At 35.5% G+C, this 27,745-nt stretch overlaps 1 protein-coding gene across 50 annotated transcripts in view; it reads right to left on the bottom strand.

Annotated features, from left to right (window-relative positions):
- Positions 1-303: 303 nt before the first annotated feature.
- Positions 304-27,745, bottom strand: part of LOC147405320 (MATH domain and coiled-coil domain-containing protein At3g58200-like) — a 51,919-nt gene continuing 24,477 nt past the window's right edge. For 30 of the 50 annotated variants that reach the window (XM_086433002.1, XM_086433025.1, XM_086433001.1 and 27 more), the window contains 15 exons: positions 27,194-27,619; positions 23,735-23,911; positions 20,989-21,696; positions 20,796-20,866; positions 20,137-20,263; positions 18,770-18,813; positions 18,051-18,180; positions 17,602-17,771; positions 16,479-16,779; positions 16,205-16,371; positions 15,559-15,662; positions 3,343-3,449; positions 2,293-2,360; positions 2,097-2,197; positions 304-1,961 (listed from right to left, as the gene is read on the bottom strand). In XM_086433002.1, the coding sequence (XP_086289128.1) occupies positions 3,378-3,449; positions 15,559-15,662; positions 16,205-16,371; positions 16,479-16,779; positions 17,602-17,771; positions 18,051-18,180; positions 18,770-18,813; positions 20,137-20,263; positions 20,796-20,811 (1,131 nt within the window). In that variant the 5' untranslated portion in view covers positions 20,812-20,866; positions 20,989-21,696; positions 23,735-23,911; positions 27,194-27,619 and the 3' untranslated portion in view covers positions 304-1,961; positions 2,097-2,197; positions 2,293-2,360; positions 3,343-3,377. The other 20 variants (XM_086433022.1, XM_086433014.1, XM_086433018.1 and 17 more) reach the window with 20 other exon arrangements.

The following is a 27,745-nucleotide window of genomic DNA, read 5'->3' as shown; positions in this document are numbered from 1 at the left end:
AGATAATAGTAAATAAAAATTCCACATTCACATTATATTTTAATTTTAGTTAAAGAAAATTTATTTCAAAATATTCTCATTCATATTTATTAAATCTCTTATGTTGTTATAAATAAAATAAACTTGTTCTACTGTGAAAGACTAACTGAGAAAAAAAAGACCCAAAATGACCTTGTCTTCAACTTCTTGCAAAAATAAAACACCTTGCTCATTCTTCCAAAAATAATCAATCTTCAAGCTCTTGAAACTTTGCAATAACATTTTTTTTTTGGGCATTTTATGAAAATTGGTATGGATTTAAAAAAAATTACAGATGGAGACTTGTTTTCAAAATATTTATGAAAATGGGTTGCCCAATTCTGTAAAGATTTATTTTTTTTAATAAAATACGTACATGAAACATTGCAATTATCTAAAAATTAAGATAATGATGAATGTGATGATATGAATCATGATCATGATCATAATCATAACATTATTGATATTTATAATGATAATGAATGAGTACATTTTTTATATGCTCAAGACCTATGAGTACACTCAGTTCGAAGTTTGCCACTCTAGAAGAACCCCATTAGTAGAGGTAATTTCATAAGGGATATTTAGGGCATTTACATAAGTCATGTGGCATGTCATCGATTTGAAGACGATGCAAGATTTCTCCAAATTGGACAAAAGGTGGAGGGAACTGTTATCTCTAATAGTGACAAAACAGTGGATTCTGAACAGCGACCCAATTTGCTTTGTACCAGTTAGTGAATGGTTAGAGCAAATCTGTGGGGTGCTGCTTGTTTATGTGTGCGGGGTGCTTGTTTGGGTGCGGGTGTGTTGTGTGCGTGTTTGTGGGTGTGGGTGTATGCGTGGGTGTGGTGTGTGTTGGTTTTGAGTTCTGAAACAGAAGAAGCATATTTACCAATCAATTAAGATAGTTATCTCCTTTAGAAATAGCTTTAAGCATGAAACAAATTTTAGACAATTCATGAATAACAAAAGAAGACACTATTTCATATATGATTTTACCACATCATACCTTCATTTGCTGGAAATTAAATATCAGCTTGATAGTTGAATTATAGCTATTGTGAACAACTTCTTGTTTGATATGAAGCTGCTGCACTTTTAACCATCAAGTGGTAGACCAAAAATTCATTTGCAAATGTGTCCCCAAAAGGTGCATAAAGTAGATATCCAACAAATTTAAGGGACAAGATAGAAGATCCTCTGAGAATCCTCTTCCTGAAAGAGTGTGTTTGTGTGTGTTGGGTGAGTGAGAGGGTGGGGGTGTGTTGTGTGTGTGTATTTGTGTTGGGTGCTTGTGTGTATGTGTGGGTGGGTACAGAAGAGGCATACTATTTTTACCAAACAATTAAAATAGTTACGCTTCTTTAGAAATAACTCTAACCATGAAACATATTTTAGACAATTCAATGCAGTCCATGAATACCAAAAGAAGGCACTATTTCATGTATGGTTTTACCACATCATACCTTCATTTGTTGGAAGAAAGTTAAATATTGAAGACAAGCCAATGTAGAAATAGTAACGCAACTTTTTGGTTCCACCATCTTTGGACAACACCACATATAGACTACAAAACCATGAGCACTGATAATAAAGAATTTCTAAAAATCTGTAAGTACCTTAGTCAATTGTACTTCCTCAACAACTCAATGACTAACCTATAACAAGATGTGCAGTATAGTAAATAATTGACCTGCATAAGTAAAAATACATTGGAGAGAGAAAAAAATATAAGTAATATCTAAGAAAAATTCGAAAATAAATTTTTACCATCAATGGGAAGACCAAAAATGATTACCAAAACTGGTATATACTTGCTCCTTTTTAAAGCATAGTGAACTGCATATGTGTGGGGATTTCTTGTTGAGAATTCAAGAGAGAAAAATATGATACAGCCAATATCATTTGGGAAGCTACCTCAACATCATTCCATTGCAAGCCTACAATGATAAAATAATCATTTGCACTTGAACTAAAGTGGAATGGCCCTTGTACTACATTGGTAATTCAATCCCTAAAATTGAAACATGAGCAACCAGATTCAAACTTTGTGGGTTTCATTTAAAAATAGTTACCTCAGAATAGTATTGATCCCTTCAATAGTAAATCTTCTATGATTGCACCATCTGAGATGCAAGATTGGAGATCTGTCCTTTATATTGAATACAATGTAATGCTGGAAGAAAAAAAGTGATATTGAAGAGTTTAAAGTGGTGAATTTTTTTTATATTACAAATTAATAGAAAGAACACAGTTCTTAGACATAAATACCTATCAATGGTGAGCGCAACCTTGTGGAAAAGGATCTGAAAGTTCACTTCAGCCGATCATTGATGAATCTACAGATTAAATATCAGCTTGATAGTTGAATTATAATTTTTGTGAATAATCTTTTTAAGATATGAAGCTACACTTTTAACCATCTAGGGATCGACCAAAAATTCATTTGCAAATGTCCCAAAAGGGTGCATATAATAGATATTTCACAAATTTAAGGTAGAAGATAGCATATCTCATTAAAGTCTCTTCTTCCTGAAAGAGTGAGTCTACCTGTGTGTGTTGTGTGCGTGAGTTGGTGGGGGTATGTGCGTGTATGCGTGGGTGGATTGGTTGATGGGTGGGAGGGTGGGTGCGGTTTGTGTATGGTTTGAGTTTTTTAAACAAGAGAGGTATATTTTACATCCTCAACATCTCAATGGCTTCGTAGTTTTAAAGACCCAGTTAAATAGAAACAAAGATTTTTTTTGTGATAGTTATAGGGTCAGTAGTTAACAAATGAAGTTTGGTTCTAAAGGGGGTCGAAACGAAGATAGGACACCAAAAAAAAAAAAAAAAAGAATTCAGCTGCAATACATACATTTTGATGAAGAGATGCTATAATTATATAGAACATATAAAAATATGTGTAGAGTAGTAAATACTTGACGTGCATAGGTAAAAATACATTGGGGAGGAAAAAAACATAAGTAATATTCAAAAAAATCCAGAATAAATTTTAACCATCAAGAGGTAGACCAGAAATTATTACCAAAACTGGTATATACCTGCTCTTTTTTAAAACATAGTGAACTATGCATGCGTAGGAGATTTCTTGTTGAATATTCAAGAGATATAGAAAAATATGATATAGCAAATATCATTAGGGAAGATACCTTCTACAACATTATGTTGCAAACCTAAAATTATAAAAGAGTCATTTGCAATTGAATTAAAGTGGAATGACACTTCAAGTAAGCATGCAATTCAATCCCTAAAACTTCCTTAAAATTGAAATATGACTGACCAGATTCAAACTTTGTGTGTTTCATTTAAAATAATTACCTCATAATGCTATGATCCCATCAATAGTAAACCTTCTACGATTGCACTATCTCAGATGGAAGATGGAAGATCGGAAAGTCATCCTTTAATATCGAATACATGTGATGCTGGAAAAAAAAATGATATTGAAGAGTTTAGAGTGGTGAAAATAGAAAGAATAAATTTATTGGACACAAATAACTTTTAATGGTGAGAGCAACTATGTTGATGAGGATTTGAAAGTTTACTTCAACCAATCTTTGGTAAATCTACAGATTAAATATCAGTTCGATAGTTGAATTATAGCTATAGTGAACAACTTCTTGTTTGATATGAAACTGCACTTTTAACCATAGAGTGGTAGACCAAAAATTCATTTGCAAATATCTCCAAAAGAATAAAGTTGATATCCAACAAATTTAAGGGAGAAGACAGCAAATCCTATGAGAGTCCTCTATCTGAAAGAGTGTGTTTGTGTGTGTGTGTGTGTTTTGGATGCGTGCAAGGGGGGGTGTGTGTGGAGCGGGGGGTGTTGTGTGTGTCTGCAGGGTGCTTGTGTGTATGTGTGGGTGGGTCGGTGCGGTGGGTGTATGGTTTGAGTTCTGATACAGAAGAGGAATATTACTTTTACCAATCAATTAAAATAGTTATGCTTAGAAATAGCTCAAACCATTAAACAGATTTTGGACAATTCATTGTAGTTCAAGAATACCAAATGAAGGCATTGTTTCATGTATGGTTTTACCACGTCATATCTTCATTTGTAGGAAGAAAGTTCAATATTAAAGACAAGCCAATGGATAAATAGTAACGCAACTTTTTGGTTTCACCATTTTTGGACAACGTCACATCTAGACTACAAAACCACGAGGGCTGATAATTCAGAATTTCTAAAAGCCTTCAAGTACCTTATTCAATTGGACTTCCTCAACAACTCACTGACTATGTAGTTAGGCAGCCTTTTCCAAGGACACATACCAATGGTGGCTTTCACACTAATTATAAACAGTCATTTTTACTAGATCTCAACCCACAAGGAAATAACTGAGGAGATTCAATCAAAAGATACATAGTGATAAAAACTGCAACATGGCCACAATCTATTCCTTACTAGCAATAGACAAGTGTGCACTGTGATCATCAAAGACTAACTAGTTGAATCACCCTCTAATTCAAAAGTAGTAAAGAGACTATCAATTGAGATTCAAAGAGATTTAACCGATATTATAGACTCAACATCTCTAGATTCTTGAACATAATTTGGTTCAAGGGATGATCTATACAATACCAATTATAATGACCTAATGACTATAAATTTTTAATATTTTAAATTTGAATTTATAAATTGTATTCAACTGAATATGATAAAAATTTGTACCACAAAACAAGATTAAGAAAAAGTGGACTATATGTTTGTGCAAATTAGTAGCATGTACGTGGAAAATGGACACAAAGAAAGTACATGGAAAATGGACAAGCCACAGAAGTTTGGAAAAAGGAAAGAGAGAAAAAACCCTTATAATTTGAGAGTCTAATGGCAGCATCTATGAAGGTGGCTTTGTGTAGCTCACCATTAGATGGATCAGAATATCTGAGCTCCTTCATCATAGTAACTAAGCAAAATAGATGACTAAATCAATTTTTTTAAACATTGGTCGGACATTGGTTCAATTTGGTTGACCCAATCTATACTTGCAAGACATTTATTTTGAAGAAAACTTGCAGTGTCCTTAGATTATGTTTAGAACTTAATGCAAAAAAATATCAATGTCTCGCATGAAAAAATGTCCAAAAAAGGTCTAAAAAAAATCTGCACATTTCAATCACATACTATTTAAACATAATAAACTTGGCCTAGAAGATGGTTCCTTGCATCAAAACAATAGAAGATCATGATTTAAAGCAAATCTAACAGTCACAATATGGACTGCACTCTTAAAATTTGGTTTTTATTGCAACCTCGAATTCTATCTCCTAAAGATCTCTTCCTTCTTGACCAACTTATGATACAAATGTCTTTAGATGAAATTGAGCCTTCTACAACATTTTATACCAATCTAAGTTTAATCATCGAAACACATTTTCAAATTCAAATTACCCTCTTCTTGTATGTTCCATTTTTGCCTTATTCTTTAATGGTTTTAAGTTTCAAGAAGAAAATCCACTTGTATGTTAGGTTCCAATGGATTAAGGAACTGTTTTGCTTGTACTTAAATCCTTATTTAATTTACTAACTATGATTATGTTTATGTTGTAGAACTTTAAATAGTGATTTTATGACATTATTGCTATTTATTCTAATGATTATGAATCATGATAAGAATATGGTTTCAAGTATTATTTCATGCTAATCGTACATTTCCAGTGGGATTGGGTTGGACAAACTAGGTTGGTCTAGTGATAATGTGTTGTCATTAGAGGATACCTTAGAGTTAGTATACTGTTAAATAAGTCTGTAGGGCTATTTTAGTCTTTTGCATTCTTTAGTTATCTTAATGTATTTCTTATATAGCCTAATTAGGGTTAATTAATAAAATTAATCTCTTTCTCTATTTCGAATTTGGTATCAGAGCAGGTTCTCTGAAACTATATCGAAATCCTCCTTCTTCATCTGCAACATACCTCAATCGACCTCTTCTTTAAAAACGAATCTCTACAAACACTCGTCTCCAACCTATATCACCCCTACGGGGGTTCTTTTTTGCTGCAAACCCTAATCGCATCATGCGATAGGGAGTTAACCATATTCAAAGCCTGCGATCAGGCTTTACTTACAGCAACGATGCTGTTTAGGGCCTGCGACTTCTACGGTAGCTGTATCTCAGCCTTGCGACACCCAAGGTTACTTCAGTGTGGTCCTGCGACACTCAAGGTTGCTTCAGTGAGGTCTTGCGACACCTAAAGTAGAGCCCAGACAGCTGCGATCACAGCAGGTGACTGTGTATAACCTTTTCCAACACAGCAACTGGTTGTTTTGGTTCGTACGACATAGCTGGTGATTGTTTAGACCCTATAACTACAGCAGGTAGTTGAGTTTTTGAGCAGACGAACCCAATGAGTGGCTGTCCTACCCTGTGCGACACAGCAGGTAGATGATTCTTGCGTAAACGAACTCAATTAGTTGCTGTGCTGTTGTGTGCGACTCAATTAGTTGCTGTTCTGCCTTGTGCGACACAGCAGGTAGCTGTGTTTTTAGTTTTCTGATCCCCGTAGTGGTTATATGAAGAGAGTTGTGGCTACGGAATTTTTTGATCACAGCAGGGTGCTGTTTAAGGCTGTTCTCACACTGATTTTGCTCATTAATTCCCTCTACTTGCGGTAATGATTATTTGGGTCACCCACAACAGTGTTTAATCAACCTTTATAGCTCTTTCGATCGTGTATTGTCACCTTGAGGGTGCTGCGATCACTTTATTGAAGAGAGTTGTGCCCTCATCTTCTTGAACTCCCTTCAAACCAAAGTACTCAGATTATTTAATGGCTTCCGAGTCATCCTCTTCCTCGATCACTGGCATTAGTAATGGATTGTGTGGTCTTCCTTCTCATTCAACTGACTTTCCAGGCACTCAAATTACTACTGTGAAATTAGATGGCCCTAATTATCTCCTTTGGGCACGATCGGTTGAAATGTTCATTGGTGGAAAAGGGAAGATTGGTTACCTCACAGGGGCGGACAAACAACCTGCACAGACCGACAGTTCTTACTCACATTGGTTTGCTAATAATTCTATGGTCCGTTCTTGGCTGGTTACATCTATGCAATCACACATTGCAGCTGGTTTTATGTTCTCCTCGACAGCAAAACAGATATGGGATTCCGCAAAGAGCATTTACTCCCAACGTCAAAATAATGTCCGAATTTTTAACTTAGAACGTGAGATTTCTCGACTCTCACAGGGTGACTGTTCTGTTACTACCTATATATCACAACTACGTGCTCGATGGGAAGAGTTGACATTTTATTCTTCGTACTACTCCTAGAAGGACCCTCTTGATGAGACATTATATGCGTCAATTTTGGATAAGAATCGGGTGTTTCAGTTTCTGGCTGGTCTCCGAGATGAGTTTGAGTATGCGAGGGTTCATTTATTGGGAATGGAACATTTTCCTTCCCTCCAGACTGCGTATTCCTATGTCTTGGCTGACGAGAGTCGTCGCGTAGCTGTCATACCCATTTCTTCGGGAGATCATTCCGCTATGCTTGCTCGTCTACCTTCTTCACAGCCCCCCAGTGGGTCTCTACCTACCCGTCAGCGACATAAGTGTGATCATTGTGGAAAGTTGGGTCATGTGAAGGCTCGTTGTTATGCACTTCATGGACGTCCTAACCAGCATCGTCAACAGTCTCAACGGTCTTCTGCGCATATAGTTTCTCAGCAAACGAATGATTTAGCACCTTCTTCAGCTACTACCTCCTCATCAGATTCGGTATCTCTGTCCCAAGTAGAGCTTGACAAGTTCAGAAAATTCTTCAATCAGATAGAGACCTCATCTCAGCCAGTTTCTACCTTCGCTCACTCAGGTACCTTTGCATCTGCACACAGTGTTTCTACCACTTCCTCACCATGGATCATTGATTCTGGTGCCTCAGATAACATGACCGGTACGTCCTCCCTATTTAAAACCTATAGTGTTTGTTCTGGTCATCGCAAGGTCCGACTAGCTGATGGTTCTTTGTCTTCCATAGCTGGTCAAGGTCATTTACCCGTTACATCTTCTTTATCCTTAACTAACACACTTCATGTTCCTCAACTTACTACTAACCTTGTATCTGTTAGTAGTCTTACAAAAAATTTGAACTGCAGTGTAACCTTTTATCCCTCTCATTGTGTCTTTCAGGATCTGGAGTCGAAGAGGACGATTGGCACTGGACATGAAGAAAATGGATTGTATCTCTTGGACGTTCCCAGTTCACCTAGCACTCATTCTACTCTTCAGCTTAGTAGTAGTCGTAGTCAGTCGAATAAGACTCTTGTAATGCGTTGGCATTTACGTTTAGGCCATATTTCCTTTGGATATTTGAAACACATGTTCCCTACTTTATTTCATAATAACAATTTGTTTGATTTGTCTTGTGAAACTTGTCAATTAGCTAAACATGTGCGTTCTTCTTAACCTATTAGTATGAATACTACTTCACCTGCTATGTTTGACTTAATTCATTATGATGTGTGGGGTCCTTCCCCTGTTACATCCACTCTTGGTTTTCGCTATTTTGTTTTGTTCATCGATGACCACAGTCGTACTACTTGGGTTTATCTTATGAAACACAAGAGTGAGGTTTATGGGATCTTCAAGCAATTTCTTGCTATGGTTTATACCCAATTTGGTCGTACCATCAAGACCTTCCGTTCTGATCATGGTACTGAGTACACCTATAGTGAGGTCTTGAAACTTTGTTTAGAGTCTGGCATTGAGCATCAAATGTCCAATGTTAAGACCCCTCAGCAGAATGGTCGCTCAGAACGAAAAAATCGTCATATTCTAGAGTTAGCTCGTGCCATTTCTATTGGCATGAATGTGCCTCAATCCTATTGGGCTGATGCAGTTCTTATTGCTGTTTATCTTATTAATCGGACTCCCTCTAGTGTTCTTCAGTTTGCCACACCTCTCTCTAAGCTCTCTCCAGATCGTCCTGTGTTTCCACTTCCCCCGCGTGTGTTTGGGTGTGTCTGCTTTGTTCAAATTCTTACTCCAACTCGTACTAAACTTGACCCTAAAGCAATAAAATGTATTTTTTTGGGTTATTCCTCTACCCAGAAAGGATACCGTTGTTACCATCCTCCTTCTCGACGGCGTTTCGTTTCTCGAGATGTTTCTTTTTTTGAACATACTCCTTACTATAGTGGGTCTGTTTGTATTCAATCTGAGTGGTTTCCTCTAGATTTACCTGATGATCATTTTTCTTCTTTATTTCCCCTTCCCATGCCTGTTCCTTCCACTCCATCCCCCGTTAGTTTGTCCTCTCCTCCATTGCAGGTTTATTCTCGACGTCCACGTGATACTACCATCACTTCTATGTCCGACCAGCTCGCCTCCTCGCCTCCAGCTCCGCCTCTGTCTGTTCCCTGTGATGATCGTCCTATTGCCACTCGTAAGGGTAAGCGTACTTGTACTTATCCCATTTCAAATTATATATCTAACTCTGCACTCTCACCATCCTATCAGAGTTTTCCTGCTTCTGTTTTCGTTGTTTCTCTTCCTACTACTGTTGCAGATGCTCTTGCTCATCCTGAGTGGCGCGCAGCTATGATTGATGAGTTAACTGCTCTTGAAAAGACTCAAACTTGGGAAATTGTGCCTCTTCCGCCTGGACGGAAAGCTGTGGGTTGTCGTTGGGTATTCACGCTTAAGCATAATCCGGATGGTTCCATTGCTCGTTATAAGGCCCGTCTGGTGGTCAAAGGTTATGCTCAGACTTATGGGATTGATTATCAGGATACTTTTGCTCCGGTTGCCAAGATGACCACCATTCGCGTTCTCCTTTCTGTTGCTGCTATCCGAGGATGGCCTCTTTTTCAATTAGATGTCAAGAATGCTTTTCTCAATGGTGATCTTCAGGAAGAAGTCTATATGGTCCAACCTCCTGGGTTTCTTCCTTCTGCTTCTCCTGCCCATGTTTGTCGTCTTCGCCGGTCTCTTTATGGTCTGAAGCAGTCTCCTCGTGCTTGGTCTGAACGCTTCACTAAGGCCATGCATCAGTTTGATTTTCATCAGAGTTCTGCTGATCACACCTTGTTCTTGCGTCACTCCCAAGGCAAAACTGTTGCTCTGATTGTGTATGTGGATGATATTGTTCTTACTGGAGATGATGCAGATGGCCTTACTGAGGTCAAAACTTACTTAGGACGTCAATTTGAGATTAAGGACCTTGGACATCTTCGCTATTTTTTGGGTATTGAGGTTGTCCGGTCCCAGTCTGAAATATTTATTTCTCAGCGTAAGTATGTTCTTGACCTACTTAGTGCCTCTGGTCAGCTTGGATCTCGTCCAGCTGATACTCCTATTGAGCAGAATCACAGGTTGGCTGATTCTGAGGGGGAGTGTGTGTTAGATATTGGCCAATATCAGCGTCTTGTGGGCAAATTGATCTACTTGTCTATGACTCGCCCTGACATTGCCTATGCTGTTAGTGTTGTAAGTCAGTTTATGCACTCGCCTCGAACATCTCATCTTGCTGCTGTTTATCGTATTCTTAGATACCTTAAGGGATGTCCTGGTCGAGGTATTTTATTCAACAATCATGGTCATCTTCGCATTGAGGCATGAACAGATGCAGATTATGCTGGTTCAGTGACTGATAGACGGTCTACTTCTGGGTATTGCACTAAAGTTGGTGGTAACTTGATAACTTGGCGTAGTAAGAAACAGGATGTGATTTCTCGATCTAGTGCTGAGTCAGAATACAGAGCCATGGCACTTGGAGTATGCGAGTTGTTGTGGCTCAAAATCTTACTAGCTGATTTATGTCTTCCTGTGCCGGTCTCCTTCTTACTATATTGTGATAATAAATCAACTATTAACATAGCTGCAAATCCGGTTCAGCATGACAGAACGAAGCACATAGAAGTTGATCGTCATTTCATTAGAGAAAAGATAGTTTCTGGACAGATTTGTACTCCCTTTGTTCCTACCTCTCAACAACTTGCTGATGTTCTTACTAAAGGTGTTAGTAAAACCTCCTTTGAAGATGTCTTGTCCAAGTTGGGCATTGTTGATATCCACGCACCAACTTGAGGGGGAGTGTTAAATAAGTCTGTAGGGCTATTTTAGTCTTTTGCATTCTTTAGTTATCTTAATGTATTTCTTATATAGCCTAATTAGGGCTAATTAATAAAATTAATCTCTTTCTCTATTTCGAATTTATACTCTTACCCCTCTTTGGTTGTTGGACGGATAAGGTCAGTTCGAATTACATTTCGTACTGTGTTCAAACTTACATGGTTACATTTTGTACGGTGACACCAGTATGAATGAGTTCATACTTGCTTGTTATAGTTGGATACAGATGATCACTGTGGGAATCTAAGTGTAGCTCTTGGAACCGATCACCAGATTCGATCGTCCAATTGAACCAAAGGAATTTGGTTCTGTTGTTGACGTAGTCTTTGTGTAGTTTGGGTGCATCCACCGAACAAATAGCCAATTGGTAAATGTGTCTTGCTATGGATTGATGGCTATTGGTTCTAAATAGACAACATCAATCATTTAGTTGTTATAGAAGATCATGCGTCTTCTATGGGTTTATGATCTTGTGTATCTAGTCGTGCAGTCGAGTTACACATAGGATGTTTTAGATCAATGGTGATAAATTAAACTTAACTAATGTACCCACATAAGTTATTCATTTATTGATAATTTGTATAGTGACTTTATACTGCCATGCTTTGCATCATTAGTGCAGGTTGACGAGTTAGTAGCTTGCGAACTATTGGTTCACCCTTGTTTTCTACATATTTTGAAGTATAGTACGTGGAGACGATGGAGGTGGCAAAGTAGCTTAGTAGATTTGTTTATTTCAGTGGTTCTATCTACTTATTTTGCTTTAGAGACACACTTAGTGAGGATTTCAGACAAATTCTCTTGATTCGTTATCGTGCTTAGATTTTGGTTTATTTCTTATTGGGAAACATTTAGCTCGTTGTTCTTTTATTTCCAATTGCATAAATTTTGCAGTTATTATGATATTCTTGCTTGAGATATGTTCTTAGTGTCATCCCTCGAAATTTGTATCCAAATCTAGATGATATTGAGTATTCAGATTTGGGGGCAAACTGAATAGAATTTGTTTATTCACGAATAAATTCCTACATCAAAATAAGGGCATATAAAATTAATTATAAATTTTCTTAAAAATATTTTGTCGTGTTCTAATTTTTCATCTTTTTATTAATCAAAAGTTAAACCTAATTTTATGAAAAAGTAATTCTTGTTCGCCAATTAAAAACATTTTACGAGAAAACTAATTGTCGCAAACAAACAAACCTTATTTTCACTACAAATGAAATCCAACATCTAATGCATGCATACAATTAATTATAAGTATGCTTGAAAATTAACTAATTCTCATTTTCCAATCATGTTTGTTGAAATTAAATGTTTAATGGTCAATAAGAATCAAGATGATAGATTGAGCTACCAAAGATAAAAATGAAGATATGGATAAGTAAAAACTATAAAATATAAAATTAGAAAGGAAAACATTCAAGAAAATACAAGAGTAGCTCCAATAGGTGATAAACTAGGAAAAAGTTGATAAAGATGGTTTGGAAACATTCTGTGAAAGATGATTATAAGCCCAATTCGAACAAATATATAACTTGAAGGTTCTAAGTGAGCATGAATAATATCAAAATGAATGAGAATTGAGGTAGTGAAAGTAGATATGAACTCACTAACAAAACAATAAATTGCTTTGGATATTAAGGAATAGAAGTACAAAACTCATTAACCCAGTCCCAAATTAGTGGAGTAAGGCTTCAACCATTATTTTGTTGATGATGATGGTAAGAGCTATATCACTTTCAACTTCAACTACACTCCCCTAATTATTTTCTAATACCTTTACTGATTTTCTAGTTAAGGGCTTTAAATTTCATAGTAAAAACCCACCTAGTATCTCAAATTATTTCTGTAAATTTCAACCATATATATTCAAAATAAAATTGAACTTTGCCTATATACTAATTTCTTGCATTTCAATAATTGAGGGTCGTGATGTAGAGTTGGTCAATGAGTCACAGTTCAATCAACTTTCTCGAATTTTAGTTTTTGGGTACAAGAAGTCTTACAGTGCACCCTTGATTTAGACTCCCAATTGGTTCCATCTATTTTGACTAGTATGTGAAATTTGTCATTCAAATTCGTCTGATCACATGTTTTCAAGAGACACTAGGCCATCTTCCACTTTTTTTTTTATCAATCAGAACTATGTCATCTAAAAAAATTGGAATTCCACCATAGTCAAGAGCAAAGTTTAAAAATTAACTAATTCAACATAACTTTGTAATTAGTCCTAGTAGACAAAAACCTTTGTTTCCTTCCAAAGATTGCATGATGTGAAATCTTCACAATCACTGGTAAATATTTTTAATCAACTATTGCCAAGTTCAATTTTTGTAACATCAATTTTCCCTTCAAATTCTTTTATATTCCATATTTTTACTTTTCCTCAAGGGCTTTAAATTCATGGAAAAAATCCACTCGTCTTCCTTACCCTCACCAATCATTAACAATCTGTAAAAAAAATTATAAATAGCAACCACATACTTCAACAACATAATGGTGGACTTGGCATGGAAACTAATTCTCCGCACTCAAATAATAATGAAATTGGTCTAAGAGTTGCAGTTTGGATACTTTCTTGAATTTCGGCTTTTTAATATAAAACTTCCATCGATTTTATCCATGTTTTCCATTTGCGCGTTTTCCTTTCAGCTCTAGTATAAAGTCCCATAATTTATTATTTTTATTTCTGTAGGCTTATTTATTTTGGTTTGCTAAGCTTATCATCAACATTAATGTGGTTTAGTGGTTAAAAGAGTGGAAAACACACTCTAGACAAAGGTTCAAGTCTAAAGATTAGTAGGGGCATTTTAGATATTTTGCACATTAAAAACTCTTCATAAAAGCCTTTTTAGATAGCCTTCAAAGAGAGTTACAGAATTTGCTGTTTTTCTCTCATTCTTTTTCTTTCTTTTTGGTCTGGAGCATAGGGCTTTAGATTGGAGGCCACCCTAGAGCTAGGGCTTGCTATTAGAAAGTTTTGGAGAAGGTTTTTGAACTTAGAGCAAGAAAAGTATACCTTGCCAATCATCTTCTCTCCTACATATCTTACTTTCATATTAAAAGAGACAAGTGAAATCTCTCTTCATGTTTTCCTTTGATTCATTGCATGTTATCGGGTTGGATTTGTCCTATTGTTTGTATAAAACATATAGGAATCCAACCAATTAGGGGGCTGTTTTACCTATTAGACTCCAATCGACCAGGGGACTGTTTTGCCTATTAGATTCTAATCAATTAGGGGCTGCTTTGCACATTGGATCCCAATTGAATAAGGGCTATTTTGTATGCTAGGTTCCAATCGATTAAGGGACCGTTTTGCATGTATAACTACCAATCAATCAAGGGGCTGTTTTGCATGTACATGTGCATAAATCCTTATTTTATTTACTTATTAGGATTATGTTGCAGAACATTAAATAGTGATTTTATGCCATTATTGCTATTTACTCTAATGATGATGAATCGTGATTAGTAGATGGCTTCAAGTATAATTTCATGCTAATCTTAATGTGTAATTCTTTTATGTGAAACATGTAAAACGCAGGCAATTTAATGGTTCATGAAACCTGAATAATGGAATGATTAGGTTAAGGGTTCGAGTTGAGTTGACTTGGTGGACCGAATAGGTGTAGAGTTAACCATGTTAATGATTAACTTAGTACGCCAAGTCTTAACTATTGTTGTGAATCATTGGGTACTGTTTCAATGAGATTAGATTAGTCAAACCAAATTGATCTACTGATCATGTGTTGTCATTAGAAGATACCTTAGAATTAATATACTCGTACCCATCTTTGGTTGTTGGATGGACAAGGTTAATTCAAATTTCATTTCGTACGGTACCACTAGTATGAATGAGTTCATACTTGTTTGTTATAGTTGGATCCAGATGATCATTGTTTGAATTTAGGTGTAATCGATCACCAAATTCGATCGTCCAATTGAACCAATGGGATTTTGTTTTGTTATAAGCATAGTCTTTGTGTAGTTTGGGTGCACCATCGAACACATAGCCAAGTTGAAGACGTGTCTTCATAGAGATTGATGGTTATTGGTTCTAAATAGAGAATGTCGGTTCTTTAGTTGTTTTAGAAGATCATGCTTCTTCTACAGGTCTATGATCTTGTGTATCCAGTCAGGTAGTCGAGTTACACATAGGATGTTTTAGATCAAGGGGGATAGATTAAACTTAACCAATGTACCAACATAAGTTATTCATTTATTGATAATTTGTACAATGACTTTGTGATATAAAATTTTGAGAGAAAAATAAAGCAAGGGAGTTTTTGTAATAAAATTGCAATAGACTATTCACTTGTCTAATTAAAATTAAAATTAAAATTGCAAAGCAAATAAATGTATAATATGGTAAATGTATTAAGTAAGATTAATTATAAAACTATCAAAGGATTTTTATGGTAATTTGTCAACCACTCCTATAATAGTAACCTCTGCTTCTGAGATGCAAATTTCCTTCATATCTCCAATATCAATAAATTTTAAGAACTTTGGCCATCCCCGATCATCACTTGAGGCACTGAAACAATGTTTAGCTGCAAGAAAAAGAAAAAAAGAAAAAAAAACAAACGTCTAAGCATACATCAAACAAACGAAATCATATGCCGGAGCAGATCCTCCGTAGTGCATCGTCCCCATAGTTCCCTGTAGTGCCTTTTAATTAGTAGAGATTAACATCTTGAAAACAAAATCTGACAACTCAGCCTAGCATGGATCATGGTGTAGATCAGAATTTAAAAAAAAATTGAATTCTTTGAGTCCAATGAAGGCTTCGAAAATGGATGGTCCACGACCTCCAATTTTTTACCGTAACAGATTTTGTGGATATGTGACGTGGTCGTCCTTCAATCGTCAAATATCACTACAGGGTACTGCAGGGAAAACGCACTACAGAGGATCCGCTCCCATCATAAGCGGCTGATGTGGCAAGGGCACAGAACCACAGATCTTTTCCTTGAACAGAACCATAGATCTTTTCCTTGTGTATCCCACAGAAAAAAGATCTATGGTTCTGTTCCCATGTATGATTTATAGCGTGCATTCATCGCGAAAAATAGCATTTTTCAATATAACTCACTTTTAAGTTCTCTTCGCATCTTTTGGTTTTGGTCCAGTAGTCTCAAAGTGAAATCCACATGCAGTTGATGAACTGGAGGAAGTGTTGTAGGATCAGCCAAAGCTAAATAAAGAGAAACACTATTTCCCTTTCCCTCATCAATTCCATTTGGATAGAGCTGAATCTTCCTATAGAAAATAACAATTGCAAATGTAGGCAATAAATAATACTTAATAAGAGAAGCCAAGAAATTGAAGAACTGGATGGAAAGGTACAAACTACCATGTGTGTATACCATTTGTGATTTCCAGCCATGAATGCTTCAGACTCCAAACAACATTCCTTCAAACTTTCATCACCTTGAAGGTTACCGATCTTCCAAGAGTGCTTATAAGTACTAGCATCATTTATCATCGAAAGGCACTCGCCAATGCTTTTGATTCTTTCCTTGCAAATAAACACCTCCGCTCCAAACACACATACATCATCAACAAGGTATCCATTAGAAGGATCATTGAAAGTTTTAAGAGCGATGAATTGGTCAAAACCCCATTCAGTCTTCATCCCATGGAAACGTCTTCCTGTCTCCTTGATATCTAAGCAAAGTAATACTGATTATGACATACAACATTTTTTTTTTGTTAAATAAGCGAAGTATGTATTATAAAAATTTATACATCTGCGGTTCGGTAATAATAAATGATCAACCATGGCACATTTCTTCACTTAGTTATAGGGAGATCACTAAAATTAGAAAAAAAACATAGAACTAGAGACGACCCCAACCTTTAACATGCAAAGAGCAATATGAATAATTGGGACCCCTTTTTTCACTCAACTAAAGTGTCAATAGCAAAAACTCCTTTACTTTATCAAGTTTATTACTAAAACAAACCTTACTTTATGAATTAGGCTAACATGACTAACTTAGTAAGAAATCTTACTAAGGGTCGTTGGCCCACATGGATTATCAAATTGGAATTCCAACACAACAGACTCCCAAATTTTAAACTAAAATTCAATGCGGAAAACTAAGTTTTGTTTACAATTTTTTTTCTTCTTCAAAGTTCTTAGAACTTTAACACTGTGGCATTAGATCATGTTTTGAATTCCACAAATCAATATGTTTAGGATCCACTCCCAAGGCATGTTAAGCAACAAATGAACCCCATTAATTTGAATTTTATGACGTGGATCCGCACTCCAAGGTTTGTCGTGTAACAAACTTGATAAAGTAAGGTTTGGTGGGTAAGTAATAAAAATGTAACAGTTAGGTCTGTTTTGTTGTGTAACAAACTTGATAAAGTAAGGTTTGGTGGGTAAGTAATAAAAATGTAACAGTTAGGTCTGTCGGATTAATCTCTCTAATTATAATTACTAATTAGTACTATATGATATCTTGTGGAAGAGGGTTATACCTTGGACGGTTAAATACCTGTCTCGAACCTGATCAAACAAAAATAATCTGAAAACCACGTTAACTTCCCAACCTGAAGGTAGGGAATTTGTGTCTGATATTACCAAGTAGAATGAGATATGCTCCCTCACACTTTTCTTCTCGTTTCCTTTTGGGTAGAGACACAACTTCCTAGAGTACAATATATCTCTATCATTATTTTACGAGTCAACAATAATAATGATGAATGCATGCGGTCTTAGTACATGGATGGGTACACGGCTGAGGTGGCAAGGGAATAGAACCACACATCTTTTTTCTGTGTATCCCAATGAAAACGATCTATGATTCTGTGCCCTTGCCACGTCAGCCGGGTACCCAAATTCGTACCAAGATCGCGTGCATACAACACGACTCTAAAAAAAATGGTCAAACGAAAAGATGATGCATAAAGTAAGTAAACAAGCATACCAGTTGTAGCCAACAGCTTCAAAAGTAGTCGTGTCATGTCTCTCTATGGAAGACTTGAAGAGTAATGAAAATGACTTAATTTTGAATGTGTAGTGAGTAGGTTGAGCATCTCTAAACAACTCTATAACTCCTGCAAAATAATTATTAAAATATTAAATCAGTTGCATCTTGATATATCCTTGTACCATAATTTGGTTTCTGACTCAAACTACCTTCTACTTTGCAAAAGAACGTACCCTCTTTTCTGTCCATAAATTTCATCAGTTGAATTTCTTGTTCACATGATAAGACTTGTCATCTTATCAAGAGGGTCTTTATTCAATATGGTAAACTTCTCAAAAGCCCTTCGATTTCATTCCTATTCACCCGAGTCGATTTGGGATGAGTTTTAAAACCATGGTACGAAATCATGCTTTCATTCAGCCATCTCGACAATGGGATCAAATGACTAAATTCGAACCAACCATATAAAATTATACTGCTCCAAGATTCTACTTATTTTTTGTGAAATTCGGTTGGGTGATGATTTTTAAGAATTTAACATTTTATTATCTAGTAGGAAAAGTGGGACAGTGATTTTACAAGAAAAAAATCAATTATTTTTTGAAATCTAACTCAATTTGAGAGGAATCCACTCAACTGATCCAAATCAGGCGAGTCGATCCCGAAACGGGTTCTTGAAACCACGTATGAAATAAATTTAGAAAAAAAAAATTTACCTTCTTTGTCGTCAGAAATACATTGGGAATTCTTCATAGGGTTCCTGCACATGACCTCAATCAGATTGTTTTTGTTGTTCTTATAAGGAAAATGGAAAGCATTTATTCTGTCTTGTGTTAACAAAAGCTTTCATTTTTTCTATATTCTTCCATTCCTTAACCAAGTTTTTCATTCTATCTTTGGGATTAAGAAAAGCTTTTATTCTCTTGTTTGCATTCTATCCAGTATAATATATGTAAATACCTCAATATCTACTTGTCGAGTCAACTCAAAAAATTGTTTTAATCAACTCATTCAATTGGTTAAGTCAACTAAAAAATGTATTGAATCAGTGTAGAAACTTGATTGAACTATTCCACTAGTAAGTTTTGTATAGAGTAAAACATAAATATTTTTATTTATTTTGATATATTAAAAATTATTTTTAAAATATTTATGAATTAATATGTTTTTTCTCCTCTTAGTGAATTTGTGAGTTTTTGACTGACTTGATAGACATTTGAGTCCAAAAAAAAAAAAATTGGGTTGGCATGCCGATTCCTTCCTCGTAGCAAAGTTTGAATCCCCAACCAATCCTATAGCAAGTCTTCTCATCACTTTTTTCTTGTAGCCCCCTATAACACTTTTGGTACAGTTGAGCTAACACCACAACCATCTAGCTTCGTGCCTTAGATGAGATTTAGAGAAAAAAAAATAATAACTTCTAGGCAAGAAGAGGGTATTCAAAGTCAACGGCCACTGAAATTTCAAATTTAAATGATTAGATTTAGTTTGTTTGTCGATGTGGCATTCTCTCTCAACCACTAAAACTGCTACAGGAAGCTATTGGAACAAAGTGCTATAAAGGATCCGCACCCATCTAATAGTTGAAAATGATGTAAAATCCCCCATCACTACAACATAAAGCATTTGACATCGGTTATTAACCGAGGTTTAAGACATATAACATCAATTAGCAAACCGATACAATGATGGTTATTATCATCATGATGAACATACAATTATTCTAATAATGATGATGATGATCATCATCATTACATGGACATTATCATCATCATGATCACTATAAACAACCTCATCATGGGCATTATGATGAACATGGTCATCATAACATCATTATCATGCTCATTATGATGATGATGATCTCATGATCATCATCATGACTTGAACCCATGACCTCAAAGTTGAGGTTGTAACAATTGTCATCATGATGAACATATAATGATCTGATAATGATGATTGTGGTCATCAGGTGATAATGAAGAGTCACCCAATATATTACTGATTAAGGAAACAAAGTGAAATTCATAGAAAAAAACCAAAATCCCATAGATAACTTACATTGAATGGAAAGAACAGTACTCACATTGCAGATCCCAGAGTAGTTGGACAGGGTTCTAGCCTTCCCCATAGAAAAGATACAGTCTCTGATCTTGGTTGAATATGTGATTCTAAATCCTTTATGAACCCTTCTGAATCTTCCATTCTTCCAACTGTGATTTTACATCAATCAATGGTAATAATTGTCCAATACCAATGGTAAGAAAAGTCTAAAGTCCATTGGAAGCTTCAAATATCAGAACATATATACTATAAAAGGATAGAGTATGATTATTGATCACAGGGAAATGAAATATTGATTAGAAGAAAGTTGAAAGAAGTTTAATTAATTGCAATATAGTATGTGTCAGCCAAAACGAGAAATGCATCTATTTAATAATGAGATTACTTTTTTTTTGTTCTCCTAAATATGTAAGTGGACGGTATTAAAGAATCAAAACCCAATTCCTTGGATTCATGGGCATCCCCTAGAAATGCATCTAGGGGAGGATTTGAGACTTGATCGTATGTTTCTTACATAATCTTATACATGAAATTTTTTCGAGGAAATCCGGAGTTGATGACATTTAGTTTTTACCGTTTGAGTCTATATCAGAGTACATATAGAAGAAACATATAATCTTTTGTGATAGAGAAGAAACAAAACCCAATTCCTTCTCATAAGGATTCAATGATGATTCTCACCTAATGCATTTGACATGTTGAGTTACCCCCATATGCTTTCCCAGATCCCGCACAAATCTTATGATTCTCACCTAAAGAATCCAAATGTGTACTTGACATTTAGAGGAAACATTAGATGATGGAGGTGTGTATGCAGTGGCACTTGGAGATAATCCCCTTACAACACTTGGTAATTTACATATATTTTGTTTACCTCATAAAAATCCATCTGTCATGTATTTGATCCTTGTAGAGCTGGAAGTCATGTCATCAAATCTAATGGAATAGCCAACCTTCTGGCCCAACTCAACACCACATTCCTCTGCCACACATTTCGCAACAGCAGCAACAACAACACGTCGAAGTTGAGTGATTCCGATAGCTTTCCCATTGCGGCAGAATCCCCCAGTGAATAAAAATTGTGGTAATTCTGAAACATGATGAACATACAATGATTCTAATAATGATTGTCATCGTCATGATCATTATAAACAACCTCATCATGGTCATTATCATGAACATGGTCATCAATGTGATCATCAAAACATCATTATCATCTCATTATGATGATGACCATCATCATGACATGACCTCAAAGAGTCAAAGTTGAGGTTGTAACATATCGTCATCATGATGAACATAAAATGATCTAATGATGACGAGGGTGGTCATTAGGTGATAATGATGAGTCACCCCAATATACTACTGATTAAGGAACCGAAGTGAAATTCACAGAAGAAAAAAAGACAAAATCCTATAGATAACTTACATTTTTATTGCTCAAGATGGTTTTAAATGGAAAGAACAATACTCACATTGCAGATCCCAAAGTAGTTGGACAGGGTTCAAACCTTCCATAGAGTCTATGATCTTGTTTGAATATTTGATTCTAAAACCTTTATGATACAGATAGAGGATGATACTGATCATAGGAAAAGGAAATATTGATTAGAAGAAGGTTGAAAGAAAGTTTAATTAATTGCAATATAATACGTGTCAGCCAAAACAAGAAATGCATCTATTTAATAATGAGAACTTTTTTTTTTTCTAATCCCCCTTTATCAGAAATTTAGCTTAATTTCTTCGCACTCTTTGATGACACTATATCCTTGAATTTTGAAATCTGCACCTCCTCACTATGTCATTGTCAAACTTTGATATTTGCACCTCCTCACTTATTCTTCTCCTTTACATGTAGTAGACTCATTCGTAAAGTTGTTCCCTCCATGCCTTTCTCCTAATTGGTTCTCATTCAACCCGCTCTCTCCATCCAATTGTCTATCATGACCACTAGAACCAGATATGAATATAAATCCCTGGTTCATCCACAGATGAAGAACTTGATGATACATAAAAAAATGGACCCGCTATGAAAGAACCAGATGCATCGCAGGAATCCAATCGTATACACTGTCGCCTAACCCCTAAATACCGATGAGAATCTGGTCAATTTCCTCATCAAAATCAAAATATACATGAAAATGAAAGGCCCCGTTCCTCCTCTAAATGAAGATCTCGAGTTTCCTCACCCTCAATTTCTCTTGTTATTCTTGAGGCTTCCTTTTCCAGGTCTTCCTATTCAAATATATATTCTCCAATTCAAGGCATTTTGGATCATCTTCATCAAGGGTCCAATGTTCCAACTCTCTCCACCTCAGAAGAATTTGAATGTTACGTGAAGAAATCTATCATATGATATTGTGATGTCCCTCACGTAGAACAATAAATATTTTTCCGCATGTCCAATAAGACATAGCAAATACAGCCGATCATGTATAGACTATCATATACTCTGACTTTGTTGCCATTCGGTACAACTGCATTGTTCAAACTGCCAAAGATTTGACTTCCCAGGCTGCAACTTACGGTTCAGCAGATTTCTGACTTTGTTGCCATTCAATCCAACTTTGTTTTATTTGGAAGATTGTGTACAAGAGAGGATGAATGGGATATTTGCCAAGAGATGAAGAAAATGAGATATATAAATAAAGCAAAGACCAAATAAAGTTGGTGACAGGCTCCTAGAAATTTAAGAAATAGGAGTTGCTTTTAGAAATTGCCTAATGAATATAATTTAAAGAGATTGTAGGAAAAACAAATATTTACCTTACCAAATAAACATGGATGGTTAAGACTGTTATTGACCCTAATATAAAATTAAATAAAACAAATATAGGTCAATCCTAAATTGATCAACAAAGATTGTCATTTATCTATTTTCATATTGAAGTTTGTTCATGCTTAAAATGATCAGAAGTATAGAATATTCAACTTTGAGGTTATGGGGCCACCCCCTGATGGTTTATCAGCATTATGAGATCCATTGTTGAAATCTTCTACTTTATAAGAATTTCATATTAGTTATAGATCATCAAATATAACCTTGAGCATTATTTGATGTTTCAATTCTCCTGACAGCCTATAAGGTGAGGTAAGATCATGCCAAAAGATTGATTATATCCAAACCTGTGTAAGGATGCATATTTAAAAGAATACAACGGATCAGATGGTTAAGATGATTCGATTTCAGACTAAGTAAATTTTGGGAAAGGAGATCTTCTAGGTGTCGCCCGATAATTGGTCCTCCGTGTGCGACATGTACATAAACGTGGTAGCCGATCGAGAGATCAGATGTGGATGTACACAAGGTTTTAAAATTTTCATCTCAAGGCAATGTTTTGGTCAGGAGAAAAATTGAGACGGTCTCAACAATTGAAACATTCTGAGACATTTTGAATTCTGAAATATTCAAAAACAAACTGAAACCCTTCCGAAACATTGAATGTTTCATTCAGCTCTCAGCCAAAACTAGGATGTTCTACAAAAACATTTCGAAATGAATAAAACTTATGTATAGGAAAATGAATAGCATATTCATATAGGAAAGCGATTCGATTCCATGTTGCCTTTAGTTCTCAAAACATACATGTGTACTTAAGCAAGAAGGCTAAAGAGCCAACCTGTGAATGTCTCGAGCACGCCTCAGGGAACGGTTATTGATGAAATTGTCCTAGCACCACTAGTTAAAGCTTCTTTCAGTTGTTTTGTCTTTACTTCCTGCCAATTCACTCTTCTCCAAGAACTCTGTAGAAGCCCGATATACATACACCACAGTGAGATATCCTTGCAGCTCTTGCCTGACCAAGAAGGGAAAAAACACAATTATTATGTGTAGTAAGTATTTCCACAAATACTTGGAGTCACATATTCTAAAAAAGAAACATGGGTTTGTAAACATTGATAAGTTATGGATTTTAGATTGAACAAAGGTCAAGTTGTGAAAATTTTCTGTTTTGCGTTTTTTTTTTTTAACGAGAAGTTATAATTTGAGTTATCTAAAATTACCATCGAACAATAATAGTACATCTCAAAATTTTCACTCACCCCCTGGGTTTTGGATCATGATGTAGACCATGGGTGTCGGTTACGAATTTCCAGAATCTAGGGTGTGACAAAATAATTGATATCAACAACATTGCAAGAAAAAACCTGGCGACACTGTTATATTAGAAGAGTACAATGGGCTGAAGTAGATAAGGAAGTATTTGGATCCTCATCAAGAAAAAGTTCAAGCCAAACGAGGATGAACTAAGCCCAATGACAGACAAGACCAAGGATTAGAAGACTAGGATGAGATAGAAGAAGAAGCACAACTATTGGGTATGGGATGCCATGCAAATGAAATTCCATGACGAAAAAGCAAAAATATGTTGAAGCAGATGATGATTCATATAATGATTGCAATGCAAGTAATGATGATGATGATTATAAAGGTATATTGCAATAGATAAGAGTACATAGGAAATACACAATATCAATTATAGTGAGCCAATAACTTAAAATTCTTTAACATTTAAATTTTGTATTTGTATGTAAATATATGTAAACATCTTTTCCCAAATAAAGAGTAAATTAACAAAAATAGGCTAGTTTTTCAAAATTTTAAGTTAATGCAATCTTCAATACTTGTAAAACACTTTCTATGAAAACTAACATTTGCAAACCAAATGGAGTTTATTTGTTAACATGTAAATTTATGCATCAAATGATTATACAAAAGTTTGCATTTATCGTGGTTGGATATGTTGATTTGTCTACAAACACATACACACAATTTTATTATGTGCAAGTTAAAAACCAATTAATCATTATGTTCCAATTTTATTTCTTTTCATGGGTAATATTTGATAGAAATAGCTATGTTATGTTTGAAAATGTTTGTGAATTATTTTAGAAATGTGTGAAATAGGTGAACAATTTTGTTTACCTACCAAAAAATAAAAAATACTTCCCACTAATTAAAGCTAGTTGTCGAAAACAAAATAGAGCATTTTTCAATCTACTAAATTTCACGTAACATCTCCCCTTATTAATGAAACCCACACAAATGATATGCAATACTTAAAAACCCCTTATGAGTATGGATCATACCATCACCCTTATAAATAGTAAACAAATGCAAAAGAAACAATAAAGTCAACAATGAATGTTTTAGAGTCAATGAATAATTGATACATACATTTTTACTACTGATCCGTTAGAAGAATATTCAACTTTGGTTATCATTGGGTGAAATAGTAAACTGAACTATTCTAGACTAGGTTTAGATATTAGGCCAATATGCAGTTGGATCAATATGGAAACTAAATACAACCTAGTGAAAGATCAAACCAAGGGAGATGCACTTATTTTTTTCTTTGTTTTTGGACACCATGCGTATCGAGTAAATTCATGGGTAGGGGAAACTCAATTTCACGACCCTGGGGAGCAAACATGCCGCTGAACCACTGCTCCACCACTTAGGTGGTTCATTTTAATTTTATAGAGTGAAATCGCAGGTTAGGAGACTCAATTTCACCACCCTGGGGAGAAAACCCAGGTTGCTCAACCACTGCTCCACTACTCGGGTGATTTCTTTTTATTTGATTGAGTAAAATCGCGGGTCCCTCAATACCATGACTCTGTGTAGTAAACCTTGGTCACTCAACCATTACTCCAATACTCTGGTGATTCTTTTTTATTTTATCAAGTAAAATTGCGGGTGGGGAGACTCAATCTCATGACTTTGGGGGAGCAAACCCAAGTTGCTCAATCCCTGCTCCACTACTCATGTGATTTCTTTTTCTTATCCCATTTTTTATGATTTTGCATTAAGATTTTCGGAGGATATGATTTTTTAGCACTTATGCTTTCACACTTTTGAACTTCAAGATATCATCATTTTTCAACCTAGAGTTCAGCCTTTTCCAATGGCACATACCATTGGCGATTTTCACACTAATGTATCACTTTTTTTTTTTTTTCTTTTTTTCTTTTTGGGCTTCCTTTCTTTTTCACTTTGTTTTTCATCCTCCTTTTTATGATTTTGCATTGAGATTTTCGGGGGACAAGCCCTTTCAGTCCTTGTGCAACGTGATGGCTTTCACACTTTTGAACTTCAAGTATCATCATTTTTCAAACCAAAGTTGATAATTAGGCAGCCTTTTCCAAGGGTACGTATCAATGGCGGCTTTCACACTAATTATAAACAGTCCTTTTTACTACGACATGAGAATATGACTAAGATTGGAACCCTCAATATACCTATATAGGTAATTCTTTTAAACATGCAATAGATTTTATGTTTGCAATCCCCCTATAGGAACCATGACAACAACCAATATTAACTAAAGTTCTAAAAGATTTAACACAAGTTCACATCATCAATATTCGACCCAAACAAAAAATGAGTGAGTGAGGAGACTTCTCAGATCTGATGTGCAAAAATTTAGGCTCGTGTTTCTTGTCAATTATCATCCTCCTGATACATTTTCAGGAAGGCTATTATAGAATCAGCCCAAGGGGTTGAAACTTTCCAACCATAGACCTTGATTGAGAACCATCTCTTTAAGTTAATCCGATGGGCCCCACAACTAGCTTATTTGTGATTTCAGTATTTAGCTCGTTAGTATTCCCCATAATAATATCATCACTCCCCATGAGGTCTTCAACATAAGCATTCCCCTATATATGGGGTTGGGTTTAAGAGCCAAAAGCGTAGCCAAAGTTGTAGACAAAGTGTTTGTCCTAAATGGGCGAAAAGTTTCAGAATGGGCTGATTTTTGTGAAGATGATCTTTATGGTGAGGAGATCATCCTCACAACAAATTTAGCCTATTCCGAAACTTTTTAGCCATATAGGACAAAACTACATCTAGAACTTTGGTTGATTTTTTAAACTAGGAAAGTCAAGATTAGGTATGGTCTCTAATATTAACTCACTGCTAAACTGTCCTCGCTTCGTTTGGTTTTGGTCTATGAGTCTCAAGGTGAAATCCGCATGCAGTTTCTGAACAGGAGAAAGTGTCGTAGAATCAACTAGAGCTAAATAACAATTGTAAATGCAGGTAATAATTAACCCTTAGTTTAATCTACACATACCATTTGTGATTTCCAGCCACAAATGTTTCAGACTCCAAACATTCCTTCAAAAGTTTTTCTTGTTCTTCTTTCCTTGCAGACAAACACCTCTGTGCCAAACACGCATACATCATCAAAAAGGTATCTATTAGAAGGATCATTGAAAATTTTAAGAGTGATGATTTGGTCGAAACCCTTTCAGTCTTCATCCCATGGAAGCATCTTCCCATCTCCTTGGTATCTAGGCAAAGTAATACTGATCACAGATAGACATCAAAAGTGTATATTTACTCTAAAGGATATTTGCAAATAAGTTAAAGGAAGAAGAAACCATACGTCTAATAATACTAGTATATATACCATTTGAAATTCCCAGCCATGAAATGCTTCAGACTCCAAACAATGGTTTTGGTCTACAAGTCTCAAGGTGAAATCCACATGCAGTTTCTGAATAAGAGAAAGTGTCGTAGAATCAACTAGAGCTAAATAACAATTGGATAGAGCTGAATCTTCCTACAAAATAACAATTGCAAATGCAGGTAATAATTAACACTCAGTTTAGTCTATACATAC

This window comes from Akebia trifoliata, chromosome 3, assembly GCF_017979445.1.
Source record: "Akebia trifoliata isolate Shusen 1 chromosome 3, ASM1797944v1, whole genome shotgun sequence".
Classification (NCBI taxonomy): Eukaryota; Viridiplantae; Streptophyta; class Magnoliopsida; order Ranunculales; family Lardizabalaceae; genus Akebia; species Akebia trifoliata.
The sequence above is the reverse complement of the archived record's forward strand: the minus strand, read 5'-3'. Positions and strand labels throughout refer to the sequence as shown.